At 40.6% G+C, this 21,419-nt stretch overlaps 1 protein-coding gene across 2 annotated transcripts in view; it reads left to right on the top strand.

Annotated features, from left to right (window-relative positions):
- Positions 1-21,419, top strand: part of Nfatc3 (nuclear factor of activated T cells 3) — a 77,554-nt gene that overhangs the window by 47,103 nt on the left and 9,032 nt on the right. Inside the window, exons 7-10 of one of the 2 annotated variants that reach the window (XM_029480364.2) lie at positions 1,044-1,099; positions 4,078-4,204; positions 8,158-9,159; positions 18,281-18,384. In XM_029480364.2, coding sequence (XP_029336224.1) covers positions 1,044-1,099; positions 4,078-4,204; positions 8,158-9,159; positions 18,281-18,381 — 1,286 coding nt within the window. In that variant the 3' untranslated portion in view covers positions 18,382-18,384. The remainder of the gene's footprint in view (positions 1-1,043; positions 1,100-4,077; positions 4,205-8,157; positions 9,160-18,280; positions 18,385-21,419) is intronic. The other variant, XM_021169508.3, reaches the window with a different exon arrangement.

The raw sequence follows: 21,419 nt of genomic DNA, 5'->3' as shown, positions 1-21,419 counted from the left end.
AAAAGGGAAATACTACTAATGTATGTTGCAATGTGGATAAATATTAGAGACATTAAAAGAAGCCATAACAGAATACATAAAATAAGCAAATCATAGAAGTAGGAAATAGATTTAGAGCTTTGCAGTTATGCAAGAAGTGACCAGGGACCATAAAAATGGTCTGGAATTAGTAGAACTCTGTGAATATCCTAACTAAATTACATAGGGATAAAATTAGCAAGGTATGTTCTAAATACTTTTGGTTAGTTGGTTTGGTTTGTTTTTCAAGACAGAATTTCTCTGTGTAGCCCTGGTTGTCATGGAACTCACTCTGTAGACTAAGCTGACCTTGAACTCAGAGATCACCCTGCTTCTGCTGGGACTAAAGGTGCGCACCACCACCACCTTCACCACCACTGCTGACTTGCTCTTAAATTCGGCCCTTAAACTGATCCCGCTGCCCTTTACTTTCAAGGCTGGAATATCAGCCATCTGCCCCCACATTGGGCCCCTTTTCTTTAGTTTTATTTAAGATTGTTTTTCTCTTCATGTTTTAAGTGTGTTTTGAAGGTATGTATGTTTTGGTTTTGTGCATGTTTTGGAGGCCAGAGATCAATGTCAGTTGTTTTCTTTAATTAGTTTCTAATTTGGGAGGAGAGGAGTGAGAAAAATTTCTCACTAGCTAGCTGTTAACCTGGACCCCCTAATGTTATTCTTTCATTATTATTATTATTATTTTAGATTTTATATATGTAAGTACACTGTAGCTGTCTTCAGACACTCTAGAAGAGGGCATCAGATTTCATTAGGGATGGTTGTGAGCCACCATGTGATTGTTGAGATTTGAACTCGGGACCTTCGGAAGAGCAGTCAGTGCTCTTAACCACTGAGCCATCTTTCCAGCCCTTCTCATTATTTTTTAATACTACATTTTCTTTTTTTGTTAGTTGGAACTCTTGTGAGAAAAAAAATTCTCTCTGCCAATATTTTGTGATACTACATAGATTAGATTTTCTGTTTTCAAACTTAAATTGCTTTTAACTGTAAATTTTTTCTTTTAATAGATGGAAGACCTCATTGGGAGGCTGAAGGAAAAATAATCAGAGAAAAATGTCAAGGGGTAAGAAATTTACCTTAATTATTTAATTAGTTAGAAGTATTTAAAAAGAGGCTGGAGAAATGGCTCAGTGGTTAAGAGCACTTGTTCCTTTTGCAGAGGACCAGGGTTCATTTCTGAGTGATCACATGATTTTTCACAACCATCTGTAACTGCAGTTCTGGGGCATCCAATCTCTATTTCTGATCTCCTCAGAAATCAGGCACACATGTGTGGTACATAATACATATATGCAGGCAGACAGTTTTTCACATAAAATCTTAAAAATATATAATTCTTAAAGAAATATTTTATTTAAAAAGTAGTATTTAAGGACAGACATGGTAACATATGCCCTTAATCCCAGAACATGGGAGACAGAGGCAGGTGCTTGCCTGTGAGTTGAAGGAGGCCAGTCTAGTCTTGATAGTGAGACTCTTATCTTCCTAGTGGTGAAGTATTGAAGAAACTTAGGAGAAAATTGAATAATGCAGTTGTATAGTATGGGAAAGAATAATGAGAAAAAAAATAAATTAGAATTTTTATTACTTTGGAAGTGTGATACTTTTCTGGTATTAATACTAAAGTTTAAAAAAATAAACAAACCAGGCCATGGTGGGGCATGCCTTTAATCTCAGCACCCTGGAGGCAGAGGCAGACCTAATCTCTGAGTTTAAGGCCAGCCTGGTGTATACAGTGAGTTCAAGAATTGCGAGGGCTACCCTGTCTTGAAGAAAATAAACAGTTTATATCTTCTCTTCTGTGTGGAAAACGAAAAAAATTGAAAATGAAAAATTAGAAATGGAAGAACTTTCGTAATAAAAATGTTACTACGCTGAGAATGGTGCCCCACACCTTTAATCCCAATAGAAGCAGCAGAATCTCTGATTTAGAGGCCAGCTTGTTCTTCATGGGGAAGTCTAGGCCAGCCAAGGCTACATAGTGAGACTTTGTCTCAAAAAAGCTAAGAATGTGTATAGTATGGTAGCTTGTAACTACAGCACTCAAGGGGCAGAAGATGGAGAAGGTAGGTCTGAGGCCATCTGAGGCTAAATAACAAGTCCAAAGCTAGTATGTTCCTCCTAGCCCCCCAAAGCAACTATGCTGTCTAGTTTTATGTCAACTTGATACAAGAGGGCACTTCAATTAAGAAAATGAGAACATTATATGTATGTGTATACACACACACATATACATATATATATATTTATTTATATACATATATAAAAATTGTAGCCTCAATTGAGAGTATAGAATGCTTCAGGCTATGAGCAAGTCTGTAGGACATTTTCTTAGTGATTGATGTGGGAGAGTCCTGCTCATTGTGGGTGGGGCTATCATAAGCAGCACCTGTCAGTGGCCTCTGCATTGGCTCCTCCCCCCCCCCTTTTTTTTTTAAAGATTTATTTATTGATTATATGTAAGTACACTGTAGCTGTCTTCAGACACACCAGAAGAGGGTGTCAGATCTCATTACGGATGGTTGTGAGCCACCATGTGGTTGCTGGGATTTGAACTCTGGACCTTCGGAAGAGCAGTCGGGTGCTCTTACCCACTGAGCCATCTCACCAGCCCCTCCTGCTCCTTTTGAGTTTCTGTTCTGACTTCCTTCATGATGATAGTAATACAAAAGTATAATCCAAATAAATCATTTCTTTCCTGAGTTGCTTTGTCATCGTGGGGGTTTTGTTTGGTTGGTTGGTTTTTGTCGTGGTGTTTTAGCACAGCAGTATTAATCCTAACTAGGATAGTAATGTACTTCTTTTTGAGTAGGCATGACCCTTTTCTCAATAAATATCAACTTCGCTTGTAGTGGGACAAGTCCCTAGTGATTTGTCATTAAATACACTTCCTAACACCAGAGCTACTCATTAAGCCATTAAGCTTTCCAGAATCCTTACTAGAAGAACCTGTGGTCTTGCACATTGACTGGAATAGACAAGTTTTCTCTAGACTAGGAAATAGCACTTTCCTCAATACTTCCTAAAGACTTGGAACAGTCAGATTGATTAGATTTGATTTTGGATAAAGATTTTCACTTTGTGCATATAGGTTTTATACACTTCTGTCTTAGATGTTTTGAATATAAAACTAATGCTAAGAAATCTAAACTAGGGGCTGGAGAGATGGGTTAGCAGTTAAGAGCACTTGTTGCTGTTTCAGAGGACTTGAGTTTGGCCCCCAGTACTCATGAGGTGGCTAATCTTCTCTTAACCCCAGTTCCAGAGGATACAACATCTACTGACCTTGGGTACTGCACACATGTGGTGCACAAACATACTTGTAGGCAAATGCTTATTTAAATTGAAAAAAAACTATATAATACAACTTGCAAAGTGTTAATCATGATCATATATTCAAGTGCTAAGGTATTTATAGTAGGGGCTGGAGAGAGGAGAGATGGCTTAGCTGGTAAGAGCACTGACTGTACTTCCAGAGGTCTTGAGTTCAGTTCGCAGCAACCACATGGTAGCTTACAACCATGTGTAATGGGATCTGATGTCTTCTTCTGGTGTGTCTGAAGATAGTGTACTCATACGTAAAATAAATAGGAAAAAAAGTGTATACACACACACATTAGCATGAGTGTTCAGTAGAGCCATGTATTTCAGTACATACATAGTATATAATAAGACTTTATTTTAAAAGGTATACAATGTAGCTCAGGCTGGCCTTGAATTTGTGATCTATCTCTTTCTACCTCCTGAGTACTGTGGTTACAAATATGTATCACCGTGCCTAAAGTCTCTTTATTCTTGCTCTCACTAGAAGCACAATGGGTAGGTAAAAATCAGTTTCTTTAATGATTAAAGATTTCATCTTTGTCAACAAGATATTCGTGTAAATAAATCTCCAAATGACTTATTTGACAACTTTATGTGCATAATTTTCTGTGATGGGGAAACACTTGCATTAAGAGTTTCATGAATTGCTCTGAGTTTGGCAGGTGCATTTCATTTTTAGTTCTTATATAACACAGTCTTCCTTTCCTTGTTCCTCAGGCTCACATTGTCCTTGAAGTTCCTCCCTATCATAACCCAGCAGTTACATCTGCCGTGCAGGTGCACTTTTATCTTTGCAATGGCAAGAGGAAAAAAAGCCAGTCTCAACGTTTTACTTACACACCAGGTACAAGAAGTTGTGATGATTTAAGAGGTTTCTTTTATAATAAGAACCTTGGATTAAATGTTTCATGTAATGCCAACATATTATTTTTGTTGTTGTTTTGTTGTTCTCTGTGTAGCCTTAGCTGTCCTAGAGCTTGCTCTGTAGACCAGGCTGTCCTGGGACTCAGAGATCTGCCTGCCTCTGCCTCCCAAGTGCTGGCTGTAAAGGTGTACGCCACCATTCCCTAGCTTTTGTTGCATTTCGTTTGACAAGTCACAATTGTACCGGCCTGTGAGCTATGGAGAATATAAAGTCAACGTCAAGAGTTACCCACTAACCAAAACAGACCTCTTTTTGCTATTTAATTTTCCAGTTTTTTTTTTAATATGACCTAAGTATTGTATTTAGTCATATAAACTACTGGTTAAGTAGTTAAAGAACAAATATTTAAACAGGTCTTCTCTGTGGTTGGCACTGTGCTTGTCACCAAGGCAGATGTGGTGATGATGATGATGGTGATGATGATGATAATGTAGTAACGAATCTTTCTCTCCAAGAAGAAACTTTAAAAATTTAATTTAAATTTTTATCTTATATGTATGAGTGTTTTGGCTGCATGGATGTCTGTGTACCTCTTGCTTACTGGTGTTGGTGGAGGCCAGAAGAGGGCTTTAGATCCCCTGTAACTGGAGTTATAGAGAGTTGAGCCCCATGTGAGTGTTGGGAATTGAACCTCAATTTCTCTGCAAGAGCAACCTGTGCTTTCCAGACCCTCTTGCAAAAACTTTTACCTTTTATATTAAGAAAAGAGTTGGCGTTTTATTTGATTGTTGATTTAGAAGTAGTTTTTGAGCCAGGCGTGGTGGCGCACGCCTTTAATCCCAGCACTCGGGAGGCAGAGGCAGGCGGATTTCTGAGTTCGAGGCCAGCCTGGTCTACAAAGTGAGTTCCAGGACAGCCAGGGCTATACAGAGAAACCCTGTCTCGAAAAACCAAAAAAAAAAAAAAAAAAAAAAAAAAGAAGTAGTTTTTGTTTTGTTTTGTTTTTTCATTTTGAGACAGGGAAGGGCTCACTCTAGCTGGCCTGGGATTCACTCTGTAGTTCAGACTGACCTAAAACTGTTGGTAATCCTCATCTCAGCCTCAGTGCTAAAATAATAGGTATATGCTACCATGTAATACTGGTGATTATTAAGGGTTATTCATTTGTCATATATTTCATTTATAGTCTATAAAGACTTTATATTTTCAGTTCTTTTTTGTTGTTTGTTTGTTTCAAACAGGATTCCTCTGTGTAGTCCCAGCTGTCCTGGAACTCACTCTGTAGACAAGGCTGGCATTGAACTCACAGAGATCTTCTTGCTTCTGCCTCCTATAAGGTATACACCACCATGCCTGGCTTGTTTTCAAATCTTAGTCATACATAGCTCTTGTGGTTAATGGCATCATAGAATTTTATGAGACCTAGAAGACACAATGTGTTATCAGGGAGGGGACATCATATTCAGGGCTTGGGATGTAGCCTGTTTACTTTCAGGTTGTGGGTTTTTGTTGGTGGTGTTTGGTTGGCTGATTTTTGTTGGTGGTGGTGGTGGTGGTGGTAGTGGTGGTGGTGTGTGTGTGTACATATTTGTGTATGTATAGATAATAAAAAATAATAAAGAATATCAAATTTCTGCCTAGTAGAGGTAGGCAGATATCTTAAATTGAGGCCAACCTGGTCTACAGAGTGAGTTCCAGGACAGCCAGGGCTACATAGAACTTTTCTCAAAACAAGACAAAAAGGGAATATCAGATTTCTAAAGAAGGTGAAAAGGAATAAGATTTTAAAATGTAGAGGTTGAAGCCAGGCATAATGGTACATTTATGTAATCACAATACTCAGGAAGTAAGACAGATAAGACTATCGTGATTGTTTCTCCTGGCCTGTGTAATGAGACCATGGCTCTAGCACACTGTGGTTTGGGGTAGACTGACGAGGCTAACAACTCTTGAGTCCCGTACTCATGAATTTGTAGGCCTAGCTCTCCTGGTTGTATTTACTTAAAGGTTGTGGGGGTTTGTTGTTGTTGTTGTTTCTGTTTGTTGTTGTTAGTTTGTTTTTTTGTTAGTTTGTTTTGGCTGTTGTTTGGTTTTTGATTTTTTTGGGACAATCTCATTGTATATCCCTGACTGGCTTGGAACTTCTGGAGATCTGCCTGTCTCTGCTTCTGCTTCCTGAGTGTTGAGATTAAAGGCGTGCACCACCATGCCCGGTTGTGTAACTTTCTGTTGCTGCACTCAGAAGTTAAAGAACTGTTGTGATGAAACTCATCTCTGTCCTGAATAAGGAAGAATGCTTCTGTAATTGCAAAAAATAAACACTATGATCAGCAAATTAGAGGTATTGATTACTTCCTAATAGTGGTAGTAATGCTGTGTAGCACAGTATGACCTTAAATTTCCAGATTCTCCTCTTTACTTTATAAATCCTGGGGTTGCAGGAATGTACCACCACATTCAGCTGCTTTGACTCCTTTTTAGTTCACAGTGAGCAGCCAGTTACAAAACCAAGCTCTCCACTTACCCGAGTTAAGGGATGAGAGTACTCAGCCATCCTGCCTGCCTTCTCTCTTCCCCCCTCCCCCTATTTCTTTTCCTAGCCTTTCCTGTTTTCTTCCTTTAAGATAGGGTCTAACTTGGAAATCAGAGATCCATGTGCCTCTGCCCTCTTGAGTGCTGGGATTAAAGGCAAGTGTCACTGAGCCTGGCCATGTATATTGGTTTTGTGTTTGCAGTGTTAATTAGTTTGTTTGTTGGTTTCTTATAGATTTTGGTAGTTTTCATTTTTACATTTTTTTTCTGTTTTTTGTTTTGTTGTTGTTGTTTAGCCCAGGCTGTTCTCTATCTTTGTTCTACTGAGATTACAGGTGTGTGCTACCTCATGTGGTTTTCAGTTTTTCTCTTGATAGTCACACAGTGGTAGAGGATCAAACCTATCACATGAGAGGTATGTTTCAGATTGAGAGTCCTAGATTCAGTGCTTTATAGGTCATAGGATTATTTTTGGTGGGTTTTCTTGTGATTTTTTATTTAGCAATCATCCTCTTTTTTTGTTTTTTTCTGTTTTTTCCTTTTTTTCTTTTTCTTTTTTTTTTTTTTTTTTAAAGACAGGGTTTCTCTGAAATCTTGGCTGTCCTGGACTCCCTCTGTAGACCAGGCTGGCCTTGAACTCACAGAGATCTGCCTGCCTTTGTCTCCCAAGCACTTGAATTAAAGGAGTGTGCCACTACTACCTGGCTGTTCATCTCTTTTTAAGTTATGTTTTAAACTTTTCTCATGTATATGTGCACATCCAAAAATTAATTTTTGAGTGATAAGCACTGTGCTTGCTGTTTCCTATATTTGGAGGTCAGAGGACAACCTCAGGTCTCAGGTGTCAGGCCTTGCCTTTCATCTTGTTTAAGAGAGGTTCTCTCAGGAGGCAGAGGCAGGCGGATTTCTGAGTTCGAGGCCAGCCTGGTCTACAAAGTGAGTTCCAGGACAGCCAGGGCTATACAGAGAAACCCTGTCTCAAAAAACCAAAAAAAAGCCGGGCGTGGTGGCGCACGCCTTTAATCCCAGCACTCGGGAGGCAGAGGCAGGCGGATTTCTGAGTTCAAGGCCAGCCTGGTCTACAGCGTGAGTTCCAGGACAGCCAGGGCTATACAGAGAAACCCTGTCTCGAAAAAACTAAAAAAAAAAAAAAGAAAAAAAAGAGGGTCTCTGTTTAGTTTTTGGGCACTGCTTATGTCAGACTAGCTGGTTTATGAGCTTCTAGAAATATATATATACATATAACAAATAAAACATTTTACATGAACTTCCTTCTCTAAAGACATTTAGTTCATCCCCATTGTGTTATGGTTCCAAACCCTAGAATTACAGAATTACGTTAAGTCGTCATCATTTTGTAAGCTATATAATAATGCTTGCTTTAACCCCTTACTTTTCAGTTTTGATGAAGCAAGAACAAAGAGAAGACACAGATTTGCCTTCAGTTCCATCTTTGCCTGTGCCTCATTCTGCCCAGGCCCAGAGGCCCTCCTCAGAGACAGGGCACCCCCATGACCGTGCGATGTCAGCACCGGGAAGCCTGCTTTGTCAAGTGCAGCCAGCATACACATCTATGATAACCTCCACCCACTTGCCACAGTTGCAATGTAGGGAGGAAGGTTCTGGTAAACAACAGCACATAGCACCATCTTCAGTCATGCACCAGCCTTTTCAAGTCACACCAACATCTCTAGGGTCTTCCTATCAGTCTATACAAACTAGTATGTATAATGGCCCAACCTGTCTTCCTATGAATCCTGCCTCTAGTCAAGAATTTGACCCAGTTTTGTTTCAGCAGGATGCAGCTCTTTCTAGTTTAGTAAATCTTGGCTGTCAACCACTGTCACCAATACCATTTCATTCTTCAAATTCAGATGCGACAGGACATCTCTTAGCACATTCACCTCATTCTGTGCAAACCCCACCTCATCTGCAGTCAATGGGATACCATTGTTCAAATGCAGGACAAACAGCTCTTTCTTCTCCAGGGGCAGACCAGGTCACAGGTCAGCCTTCTTCTCATTTACAGCCTATTACATATTGTCCTTCACACCCAGGATCTGCTACAGCAGCTTCCCCAGCAGCCTCTCATCCTCTGGCTAGTTCACCGATTTCTGGGCCATCATCCCCTCAGCTCCAGCCTATGCCTTATCAATCTCCTAGCTCAGGAACTGCCTCATCACCATCTCCAGCTACCAGAATGCATTCTGGACAGCACTCAACTCAAGCACAAAGTACAGGCCAAGGAGGTCTTTCTGTTCCTTCATCCTTAGTATGTCACAGTTTGTGTGACCCAGCGTCATTTCCGCCTGGTGGGGCAGCTGTGAGCATTAAGCCTGAACCTGAAGATCAAGAACCTAACTTTGCAACCATTGGTCTACAGGATATCACCTTGGATGATGGTAAGTCCCAGCTCCTCCCCACCTCGCCCTACTTACCCTACCTACCTTGTGAATGTGTGTGTGTTTATGTATTTTGAGTTAGGCTGGCCTTGAACTTACTGTATGGTGGAGAGTGACCTTAAATTTCTGATTCTCCCAAGTGTTAAGATGACAGGTCTGTACCTCCAGACCCAGATAGTATTTGAGATTGAACCCTAGGACTGGGGTGGGGTGGGGGTTCAGTTCTTGCAGAACTGAAGCTCAGTGTCAGCTCAGGCTGACCTCAATGTATGGTGATCTTTCTCCCTCAGCCTCCTAATGCTGGAAAGATAAAAGTGAGCTACCACATATGTTATGTGTAACACATTATATAGTTACCTGTAGCCATCATCTATGAAAATCCTAAAGATTCTAGAGCTAGATATAGAATTTCAGTTTTCTTTCTAATTCTATATTAATCTGTTTTAGGAAAATAATTCTAGACCAGCTATCTAGATCAGGAACTGACCTAGACCTAACTTATCTTCTGTTACAGGTTTGTAGCTACACTAGATCCATTCCATAATGGAGAAACTGTCATTAAATATCAGGTCATAGGACTGAAGTGTTGTCTCTCCAACTAGCTTATAACTTGATTAACCCATGTATTCTAGTCTAAGCCTGCCACATGGCTGGTTACAAATTCTCAGTTTCATACATCTCACTCTATCCCAGAGTACCTTTCTCCCTATGGGAACTCTCACCTCCTATTCCCTACCTCAGCTCCTTGGCCAATCAGCTTTGTATTGGCAGATGATGTTTCCATACAGTACACAAAAGAATCTCTCTACATACCCACCTGACAGTTCCCCTGACATAGATCCAGTGTCTTCTTTTGTTATTTTGGTTTTTGGTTTTTTCCAGACAGGGTTGTAGGTACTGTATGTGGTGCACAGATATACACACAAGCAAAGTGCTCATATATGTAAAATAAAAACAACAAAAAGTGCCGGGGGTGGTGGTGCACACCTTTAATCCCAGCACTCCGGAGGCAGAGGCAGGCTGATTTCTGAGTTCGAGGCCAGCCTGGTCTACAAAGTGAGTTCCAGGACAGCCAGGGCTATACAGAGAAACCCTGTCTCAGGGGCGGGGGCGGGGTGGGGGGGACCCACAATCTAAAAAACTAACAAAAAATTCCCAGATTGAAGCATCATAGAAGACAGACTGGCTATTGAATTTTTTCATTGCCACCCATTGGAGAACTTGATAAAAGTTGATTGGTGTCAAGCTATAACTGGAGGGGAAAAGTCAGCAGAACTCAGGGCACCGCAGATTCTGAGCTCTACCCTCTTCCAGTGAATTTCTTTTCAGATGCATATTCTAGCCTAGTGTGTTACTGTAGAGCCAAATTTCTAGCCATTTGTAACTTGACTTCTTGTTTGGATTTTCTGTGAATTTCTGGGGGGTTTTTTGTTTTGTTCTTGGATTTTTTTGGTTTTTCAAGACAGGGTTTCTCTGTATAGCTCTGGCTGTCCTGGAACTCAGAAATCCGCCTGCTTCTGCCTCCCGAGTGCTGGGATTAAAGGCGTGCACCACCACGCCCGGCTTTAAAAATTTTTTTTTTGTTTTTTTGTTTTTTGTTTTTTTGTTTTTTTGAGACAGGGTTTCTCTATATAGCCCTGTCTGTCCTTCTGTTGTTTTTTAAGACAGGATTTCACTCTATAAAGAGTGCTGGCCTTGTAGAGATGCACCTGCCTTTGCATCCCAAGAGCTAGGTAGGATGAAAGGTGTGTACTTCTACACCTGGCCCGTTTGTCTGCTCAGAAGAGAATTTTTCTTGAGTCTTTCTGTGATTTTAAGGCCAGACTGGTCTACAGTGTGAGTTCCAGGATAGTCAGGGCTGCACAGAGAAACCCTGTCTTGGGGGGAAAAAAAATACTTGGGGGAAAAAAAAAACCTGTATTTTATGCTTGCATTATGCTCTAGATTTTGCACCAATTGATATATATTAAAACATGATTTTTATAACATATAGAAATACTCGGTTATGTTTTAAACTTTTAAATTAAGATTATTTTATTGTGTAAAAGTATCTTTTACTCATCTGAAGTAATTATTGTCTTGGAAGTTTACTGCTGAATAAGCTCACCATTTGTAGCTCTTTCTGACGTCTGACCAGCTAGCTGGTTCAAACTAGTTTCTCCCAGCTTTCTGACTGAATTGTTCTGCTTGACCTCAAACTAACTCTAGCAATCTAGCTACTCTTCTGGCTCCTCATTCTCTGCAAAACTGCCCCGGTAAAATTGCTTCCTCTGCACCGACTGAACTGAACTCAAAACACGCTCCCCTCCCCTCCACTCCGCTGCACTGCACAGTGCAGCGCACCAGACTGACGTGACTGAACTTACAGAACTGCCCTCCAGTTAGAAGTCACCTTCAAACACCACTGCTTCCTTCTGCATACAAACCTTACTTTCATTGTTTGGGATTAAAGGTGTGCACTAAGGGCATGTTTGTATTCCAGCCAGAGGGATTAAAGATGTGTGGTCCCTTGCCAGAGCAGCCGTGTATGTTACTGGATTAAAATTCCTCTGTGGTATTGTAAAACTAGATAACTAAACTAGTGGTTCTTTGCTTTAATTTGTGATTGAGCTAACTAAATTCTGTTAAAACTGCCCTTTAATTTTTCCTCCCATTGTCTTCCTTTGTTCTTAGACTAACAGGAGCACAGCTGCAGCTTTTCCTTCAGAGAAGAGGCTGCACATTTAATGTAGTTCAAACAGCTGCTGTGGTGAGACTGTCACTGCCACTGCCACTTGCTGGCTCTGTGCAACAGCATGCTGACCCTGAATGTAGGGCAGGTGCTGATTGACAGTTAGCACTCTAGATACAACTCAGCTGCTTCAGCTCTCTATAGAAGTGTTGCTTATAGGGGCTGGAGAGATGGCTCAGCGGTTAAGAGTACTGACTGCTCTTCCAGAGGTCCTTAATTCAATTCCCAGCAACCACATGTTGGCCCACAACTATCTGTATTGGGATACAATGCCCTCTTCTGGTATATCTGAAGAGCACAACAGTGTACTCACATACATTAAGTAAATAAATAAATAAATCTTTTAAAAAAAAAAAAAAAGTGTTGCTTATAGCCCAGGATACACAATGCCGTCTTCTGGTGTATCTGAAGAGCACAACAGTGTACTCACATACATTAAATAAATAAATAAATCTTTAAAAAAAAGTGTTACTTATAGCCCAGGATTATCTATTCATAACTGTCCTACCTCTGGCATTTCAAATGCTGAAATTATAGATGTCTGCTACAATGCCTGGGTTAACGAATGTCTTTTTAAAGCAAGATTCACATGGCTACTTGTCAGGGGTGTAGAAGACTATTGTGGAGGATGAGTAGAGAGATAATATGTCAGTGTTTTGGTTCATGCATTTATTGCATAGTGGTTTCGCTGGTGTTTATTGTATTTACATAAATATTTTATTACATTTTTACATACTTGTGTATATGAATATGGACAGGAGAGTCCCTGGAAATGATTGTAGAGGTCAGAGAACAACTTATAGAAGTCAGTTCTCTTTCAACCATAGAGGTTTCAGGAATCAAACACAGTAACCAAGTTTGGTGGCCAGTACCTTCTAAGCCATCTTGCTGGCCCTAGATAATTATTTAACATTTATTTAATAATTTTATTTAATATTCATTCAATTTATATTTAATATTTAATAGTGTTCATCCAATTAATATTTAAATAATAAAGGAAGTCATATGTAGCCAATAGGGTGAGGATATCATCAATGATATATATAATTACTCCATTTATGGGACCTAGGGGTTATAGGAAGGTAGGTAATATTGAATTGTTCCTTTAACCGAAATACTAGGGCCTCTTTTGGTTACATACATGAATCATCAGCCTTCAAACAACATATTTATGATGAAGACTTTTAAAGGTTGAAAGAACTAATAAAGAATGCTGTGTAGACTGGGAATATATAGCAAAGGGTTCAGAACCACCCTGGGATATGCAGTAAGAAAAATTAGTTTCAGCTAGGTGTGGTGGTATATGCCTTTAATCACAGCATTTGGGAGGAAGAGGCAGATGGACCTCTGCCAGCCTGGTTTATTACATAGTGAGTTGTAGGACAGCCAGGGCTATAAAATAAAGAGACCTTGTCTAAAAGGAAGAAAGGAAGGAAGCAAGCAAGTAAGGAGAAAAGAAGAAGAAAAAGAGAGCAAAATTAGAGTCGGGCGTGGTGGTGCATGCCTTTAATCCTAGCACTCGGGAGGCAGAGGCAGGCGGATTTCTGAGTTCGAGGCCAGCTAGGGCTACACAGAGAAACCCTGTCTCTAAAAAACAACAACAACAAAAGAAACAAACAAAAAAAAGCAAAATTAGTTTCTAGATCCAGGGAAGAAATATTTGATATATCAAGTGAATATCTCCAGAAAAAAAATGTAGTTGTAGCCTTATAAAAAAAAAATGCTGTGTATGGTGATATGAACATTTTTAATCCCAGTGCTGGAGAGGCAGAGGCAGGCAGATCTCTGAAGTTACATAGTGCATTCTAGGACACCAGAGCTACATATTGAGACTCTGTCTCAAAAAAACAAACCAAACCCAAAAATTAATGTGTGTGTGTGTGTGTGTGTGTGCGCGCGCGCATTGTTTTGTCTGCATGTGTGTTTGTGTACCACAATGTGTTCCTGAGACCCTCACATTCCTTGCAACTAAAGCTACAGACAGCTGTGAGCTGCCATGTGTGTCCTTGGAAATGAACCGCAGTCCTCTGAAAAGTATGTAGTGCTATCAACCACACAGCCATCTCTGCAGCCCCAGTTGGGACCTTTTTTTCTAACAAGGTCTGAAGTGTGAATTATTAGGCTTACTGGTATAGACATTGATCAGAGAGGTAAGCATACTTACAGTGTTCTGTGACTACAAATATTATGACCAGAGTTTGAGTTTAACTTTGTAAATACTCTTGCATGTGTTAAGTAGTTTCTAGAACAGCTGTTTTTTTTTTTTTTTTTTTTTTTTGGTTTTTCGAGACAGGGTTTCTCTGTGTAGCCCTGGCTGTCCTGGCACTCACTTTGTAGACCAGGCTGGCCTCGAACTCAGAAATCCGCCTGCCTCTGCCTCCCGAGTGCTGGGATTAAAGGCGTGCGCCACCACGCCCGGCACTCTAGAACAGCTGTAAGTAATTTCTTGGCATATTCTGGATTCTGTAAATATAACAATAGGTTTCTAAAGTCTGCTCTGGGAAAGATAGAAAAGTCATTTTCTTAAAGATGCTATTCTATTTTACAATTTGTATCCTCTTTTCAAAGTACTTAGATGAATTTTTTTAAATTTGTTGTGGTTGTTTAGATTTATTTATTTATTTCATGTACACAAGTGCCATGTTTTTATGCACACCAGAAAAAGGCATCAGATTCCATTACAAATGGTTGTGAGCCACCATGTGGTTGCTGGGAATTAAACTCAAGACCTCTAAAAGAGCAGTCAGTACTCTTAACCTCTGTGCCATCTCTCCAGCCCTGGAGAAAGAAAGGGTTTCTCTGTGTAGCCCTGGCTGCCCTGGAACGTACTCTATAGGCCAGGCTGGCCTCAAACTCACAAAGATCCTCTTGCCTTTACCTCCCAAGTGCTAGGATTAAAGGCGTGCGCCAGCACCACCTGGCTGGAAGGGTAAAAGTATTGTTAGGGAGCTGGCTCTTTTATCCTTATGCCTTGGTAATGTTCCCTGTGTCCTCGAAGGGGTGGTATACATACGTCACTTAGAGAGCTGGAGAGATTATTCAGAGGATAAAAGCACTTCCAGAGAACGCAGATTCAATACCCACATGATTGCTGACAACCACCTGTTAACTCCAGGTGGAGAAGATCTCTGATGCCCTCTTCTGGGCTCCTGGAGTACTGCATACATGGGATGCACAGACATTCAGGCAAACACTCATACACAAAGTCTCAAAAAGATACCGCATTTACACCTGAGCATTCAGCAGTAACTTATTCTTCAGCCTGTTATGAGTCACACTCCCCTCCTCCCCCCCAAAAACCCCAAAAGAATATTTTAACAAGTGTAAGGAATTGAGGTATCAAAAGTGTTAAGGATAACTTCTGCAATATTAACAGGAGAAACCAATCTGATAATAAGACTTTTCCTTTTCTAGGATATGCCAACATAATTGATCTCACCTATGCTAGCATTACAGTGAATCCAAGTACGCATTAGTTAAATCCCAACTAATCCTCGGTTATCTTATTTTCAGGGTTGTAGTAATGTAGTCCCAGATAGTTGAACTGAACTCCTTGGCACCTCAGGTGGCTTGAGCAAAACCTTCAGAAACAGAGGGACTCGTTATAAACAGGTTCGAGAGGATGTAACTAAGTCACTGGATGAAAAGGCATAGGATCAGTCGACCCCTCTCCTAACTTGCATAGATACCAGACACAAAACAGGTAGCATTTAAAGCCATCAAGATTTTTTTCCCGTTTGCTACATGGCTCTTCCCCCTGTGCCTTCCCTCTCCCTGCTTTTGGCTACCTTCCTGCCCTCCAATGCACACCAGCCACTGTTACGCTGAGGCCACCTCCGGGCTCGGGAGATTGAGGCCACTGAAAGGCCCACACGGCTGCCCACAGTCCACCCACAGCTCCACCACTGTGTGTTTGTAGCCTGCAGTGCTGCTTGGTTTTTTGTTTTGTTTTTGTTTGTTTGTTTGTTTGTTTTCTCCTTAATGTAAAGCAGCTAAACCCAGAGCAAGAATGGGAACATTCTGTTACTCCTCAACCCCTCCCAGGTTTTTCTGAAGTAGTCAAACACTGTCTTTTTTCTTCAGGAAACCAAGGACATGTCTCTTGAACATAGTCTAAGAATTAATGAAGCTACAATGCTTCCATTCTACTTCTGAGGTTTCACAAAATCTTCCATTGTAGCAACATGTAACTGCCTAGCTCCAGATTCTACTTGGTAGAATCACCGCCTGTCTCTATATTCTACTTGTCCCAGTGTTTTATGCCTAACTGAAATGTGTTCCCCTGTATTATTTGTTCCTTTATCCTTATTTCTTCCCTCTATTTATTCATTACCTGTGTAAGCATGCTTCTTACAACAGCATTCTTTTGTGTGGCCAATAAGAGTTCCCTGTAGTTGTGTGTCCACGTTCGCGTCCCTGATCAGGTACCACCTTACTGGGTCCTTGCACAACTCTAGGGACTTGACCTGACCGGGGCAGTAGAGGAATGAAGAAATGGCAGACATGAACACACAGGAAAGCTGAGGTTGGGTGGACTTGGGTTCTCTGATAAAGAAACCCTAGTACTGCAGAAACTCAGCATGTTTATTATATACTGTTGAACAGAGAGGCAGAATTCTTGTATGTAGCTAAATTAACAAGATGGGTTAGCTAATCTCAGTAGGAACAGTCTGGATGGAGAAAGCTGTGCAGAATTTTTTCCTGTTGTTGCCGGTGGAGATCAGAAGAGGGTTTCAGACCCCTTCAACTTAGAGTTTACAGATGTTCCTCTGCAAGAGTAATAGCTGCTCTTTAGTGCAGAAGCTGTCTCTCTAGCCCCATACTTTTTTTTTTTTTTTGAGATAGAATCTCATGCAGCTTAGATTGGAGATTCTGTAGTTTTGTTATGTGTTTGTTTTGTGTTGTAGCTCTGTAGATGGATCCAAAGGCTTTGTGTATGCTAGGCAATTATCTACCACAGAGTCATACTCCCAGTCCTCTTATAGCCTCTGTCTGATTTTGATACTGGATAATGCTTTGCAGTGAGTTAGGAGTTATTCTGTTCTCTTTGATTTTTTTTTTTTTAAGTAGGAAAATCACTCTTATATTTTTAAGATTTATTTTTAAATTATGTGTGGGTGAGTGTGTGGGTAGGTATTTGTACTTGAGTGTGTACAGGTGCCTTTGGAGCCTAGAAGAGGGTATTAGGTCCCTGGAGGTACAGTTTCAAGCCTGATAAGATTCTGAGATTCAAATTTGTGTCTTCCATAAGAGCAATACATGCTTATGACTGCTGCTTTCCACAGAGCACAATCTTGAAGTATGACCAACTTAGCCCAGTCCCAAAAGGCCTCAGTGTCTGCTGGCCTCTTTGCTTATTCCTACACTTACTTCTAATGTATATGTTGATTTACCCAAAGTCACACATTTCACTTACACTTTAAAGTCTGTTTTGGAGGATTACTTTTTAAACAAGAGTAGGCACTCTCAGAAAAGATGATTTTAATTGATCTCTAAAAAAGAAAAAGAAAAAAAGAACTAAAAGAGAAAACAAAGAAATACAAAAAAAAAGAAAGAAAAAAAAAGAAAAAAGAACTTGGCAGTAAAAAAAATTACATGACAGAGTTTTTGAGTTTGTTTTGTTTTTAACTCCCTTGTGAGAGTACATTTACTACAATTTACTACAAATTGACTCAGCATATGTTTGCTTAAGATAGGGGTATTAATGTTTATGGATGCTGCATACAGATTCTTTCCTTCAAAAGAATATTTATTTGTTTGTTTGTTTGTTTTGTTTTTTCAAGACAGGGTTTCTCTGTGTAGCCCTGGCTGTCCTGGAACTTACTCTGTAGACCAGGCTGGCCTTGAACTCAAGTGCTGCCTCTGCCTCCCAAGTGCTGGGATTAAAGGCGTGCGCCACCGCGCCCGGCTCAAAAGTTGAATTCTTATGTTTGAAGTTGTACAGTAAAGACCCAGAAGAGTTCTTACAGGTCAGAGGAGCTTTTCTTATCTACTGTGATAATTTAAAACTGATTTTACCTCCTTAAAGCCAATGAAAACATTACCTTTTTAATTCAAAATCATCTATTATGCCTGGCAAATATTATGGTGGCACACGCCTTTAATCCCAGCACTCAGAGGCAAGAAGCAGGTGGATCTCCAAATTCCAGGACAGCCAAGGCTATACAGAGAAAGCCTGTCTGGAAAAAAGAACAACAACAAAAACATCATCCATTACCTAAACTATCTGGATTCCAGTATTAAATTACCTAGTAAAATGTGGGAAGTCATGGAGAATTTAATTCCTCTTACTCAGGAAGCAAAATAGAAAACAATACTGGGCAGTGTAGTGGATTAAGTTCACCCTCTGGTTTGTTCCATTCAGTAGTGATGTTGTCTTCTTTGACACAGACCAGTTTATATCTGACTTGGAACACCAGCCATCAGGTTCAACAGAGAAATGGCCCAATCACAGTGAGTTCTCATGTCCAGTTCCTTTCTGGAGAATCTAGAGGGTGAGTGTTGATTAAAATGTATCATTGTTCTTGTACACTAGTCTGGTATTTGCATGCCATGGCTGGATTTGCATGTGCTACAAAGGAGGGGTATGCACAGGCATCTTCATGGTAGGCCCCTTCATTGTCTTTGTAGGTACACTTTCACTTTTATACTGAGGCTCTTACACCTGATCTGCAAATTTTAGTTCTAGTTTTTTTGTTTGTTTCTGTTTTGTTTTGACAGGGTTTCTCCCTGCCCTGGCTGTTCTAGAACTATTCTCTGTACACCAAGCTGACCTGGAACTCAGAAATCCACCTGCCTCTTCCTCCCGAATGTTGGGGTTAGAAGCATGCACCCCTACCACCCAGCTCAAGAGTTTAGTCTAGTTTTATTGAGAGGCGAATGTTTAAATAAATTTGTTAGAACAAAGGAGACTTCTCAGTATATATAAACCTTATTTATGGCTTGGGTACTTTGTAAGTTTGTTTGCTGGGCTGATGAAATATCTCAGTGGGTAAAGTACCTGCCTCTGGCCTAGCCTGAGTTTAACCCCTAGAACTCATCTGGAAGAAGAAAACTGGCTTCCTTGAGTTGTTCACTAACCTCCATGAACTCACTGTGGCATGAGCTGTGGGTGAGCAGGCACATACAAACACACATATGCACACACACACTGAATACATGCATATACACACGTGCACACACACACTGAATACATGCACATACACACGTGCACACACACACTGAATACATGCACATACACACGTGCACACACACACACACTGAATACAATTTTTTAAAAATGAAGTTTAGTTGCTAGAGTACTAAGTCTATACAGTTCGGATTCAGTACGCCTAAGTTAGGTACAAGACCGTATGAAATAGAAGTAGAGCGGAAAATTGTGTCCAGTATTGAGAGATAACCTAGAATATTCATCCTTGATCTACCTTTAGACCCACATTTGTACTCCTGTAGTTCATCTGTGGCTCTACTTGGAAGAACACCAAAGCCATAGTAACAGCATAGGTTCTGTGAAATAGGACCAAAGCCTTTGGCCTCACCCTCAATGCTGTCTACAGTCTTCCCTCACTATTGGATCAGCTCCTTTTTCAGATTCTTTTAGAGTCACTTAGAGTATGTGGGTGAGCATGGTGGTGAGTGCCCATCCTCCTAGCTACCTGCTGAGGAGGCTGAAGCAAGAGGAGCTCAAGTTCAAGAAGTGTCTCAGAGTTTAGTTTTGTTTGTTGTCGTCTCTTCCACTCTTTCTTCTTCTAGGATCGTCTCCCTGTGTAGCCCTGGCTGGCCTTGAACATGCTATTTAGATTAGATCAAACTGTCCTTGATCTGCTTCTGCCTCTGCCTCCATCTCCTAATACTAGGATTAAAGGCATATGCCACTAAACTCCACCCAAAAAAGAAAATGATTACAGTGCTTGTTTGGCATGTAGAGAAGTCCTGGGTTCAATCCTCAGTGCTGGGGCGAGGGGAAGCATGTGATAGAAATTAAAAATTCATAGCCAGGCAGTGGTGGCGCACGCCTGTAATCCCAGCACTTGGGTGGCAGAGCCAGGCGGACTTCTGAATTCGAGGCCAGCCTGGTCTACAGAGTGAGTTCCAGGATAGCCAGAACTATACAGAGAAACCCTGTCTCGGAAAACCAAAAAGAAAAGAAGAGAAGAAAAGAGAAAGGAACTAGAAATATGTAGATTCCAGTTACCTAAATGCCATTTGATTTTAAGATTGTTCTTTTTTATGCATATGGGTATTTTGCTTGCATGTATTTCTATGTACCACATGTTTGCCATGTATGCCCTTGAAGGCCAAAAAAGTGCACTCCATCTTCTGGAACTAGAGTTATAGACCATGTCAGTTGCTATTAACTTTCATTTAGAAAAGGCCTTAGGTGGCATGATTAATACTCAGGGTTTTAAGATTTTTTTTTTTTTTTTTTTTTTGGTTTTTCGAGACAGGGTTTCTCTGTGTAGCCCTGGCTGTCCTGGAACTCACTTTGTAGACCAGGCTGGCCTCGAACTCAGAAATCCGCCTGCCTCTGCCTCCGGAGTGCTGGGATTAAAGGCATGCGCCACCACGCCCAGCTTTTAAGATTTTTTTTTATAAAATCCTGTTTTTGGATCTTGCTGTATGTACATCATGTGTGTATGGTATCTTTAGAAAATAAAAGAGAGCATTGGACCCCCTGGAATTGGAGTTACAGATAACTTTGCACTACCACATGGGTACTGAAAATGGAATCTATCACCTTTGCAAGAACAGTCTTCACTCCTGAGCCATCTCTCCAGCCCCAGTGTTATGGGAGTTTGAGATCTCTTGATTATCACACAAAACCTTAGAACCCTGGATTTCTGACTTCATTTAAAAGCTAGGATTAACCTGTGCTATAATTCCTGTCTAACTGTGATAGAAACAGAAGTGTTTATTCCACTCATGTAACAGTTCATCATCAAAAGCAGTTAGAGCCAGCAAGAACTGAAGCAGGGACAGGACCTGGAGGCAGGAGCTGATGCAGAGGCCATGGAGGAGTGCTGCTTGCTGGTTTGCTCCCTGGGGCTTTCTCAGCTTGTTCTATAGAATCCAGTACCACCAGCCCAGAGGTGACTCTACCCATGATTGACCGGGCCCTTCCACTTCAATCACTAATTATGAAAATGCCCTACATGTTTGCCTGCACCCTGATTTTTGGAAGCCTTTTCTCAATTGAGAAAATATACTCATCTCTCAAATAATTCTAGCTTGTGTCAAGTTAAAACGACAGAATTTTATCTAGAAAACTTTAAATAATTTAGTGTTGGAAGTGGTTGGTGGTGTGTATCTTTAACTCCAGCCAGCCCTTGGCAGGCAAAGTTCTGTTAGTAGATCTCTGTGAGTTAAAGGTGTGCTTGGTCTCCACAGTGAGTTCTAGTTCTAGTGTTTAACCGTTCCGTGTTCTTCCCATATGTAGATCACCAATTTGTCAATAATGATGTTCATCACTAGTTATGTTGGCTTAAAAAAATATGTGTATGTATAGCTAGTATATATAGTGCTCAGGGGT

This window comes from Mus caroli, unplaced genomic scaffold, assembly GCF_978045245.1.
Source record: "Mus caroli unplaced genomic scaffold, Mus_caroli_1 scaffold_10, whole genome shotgun sequence".
Taxonomy (NCBI): Eukaryota; Metazoa; Chordata; class Mammalia; order Rodentia; family Muridae; genus Mus; species Mus caroli.
The sequence above is the reverse complement of the archived record's forward strand: the minus strand, read 5'-3'. Positions and strand labels throughout refer to the sequence as shown.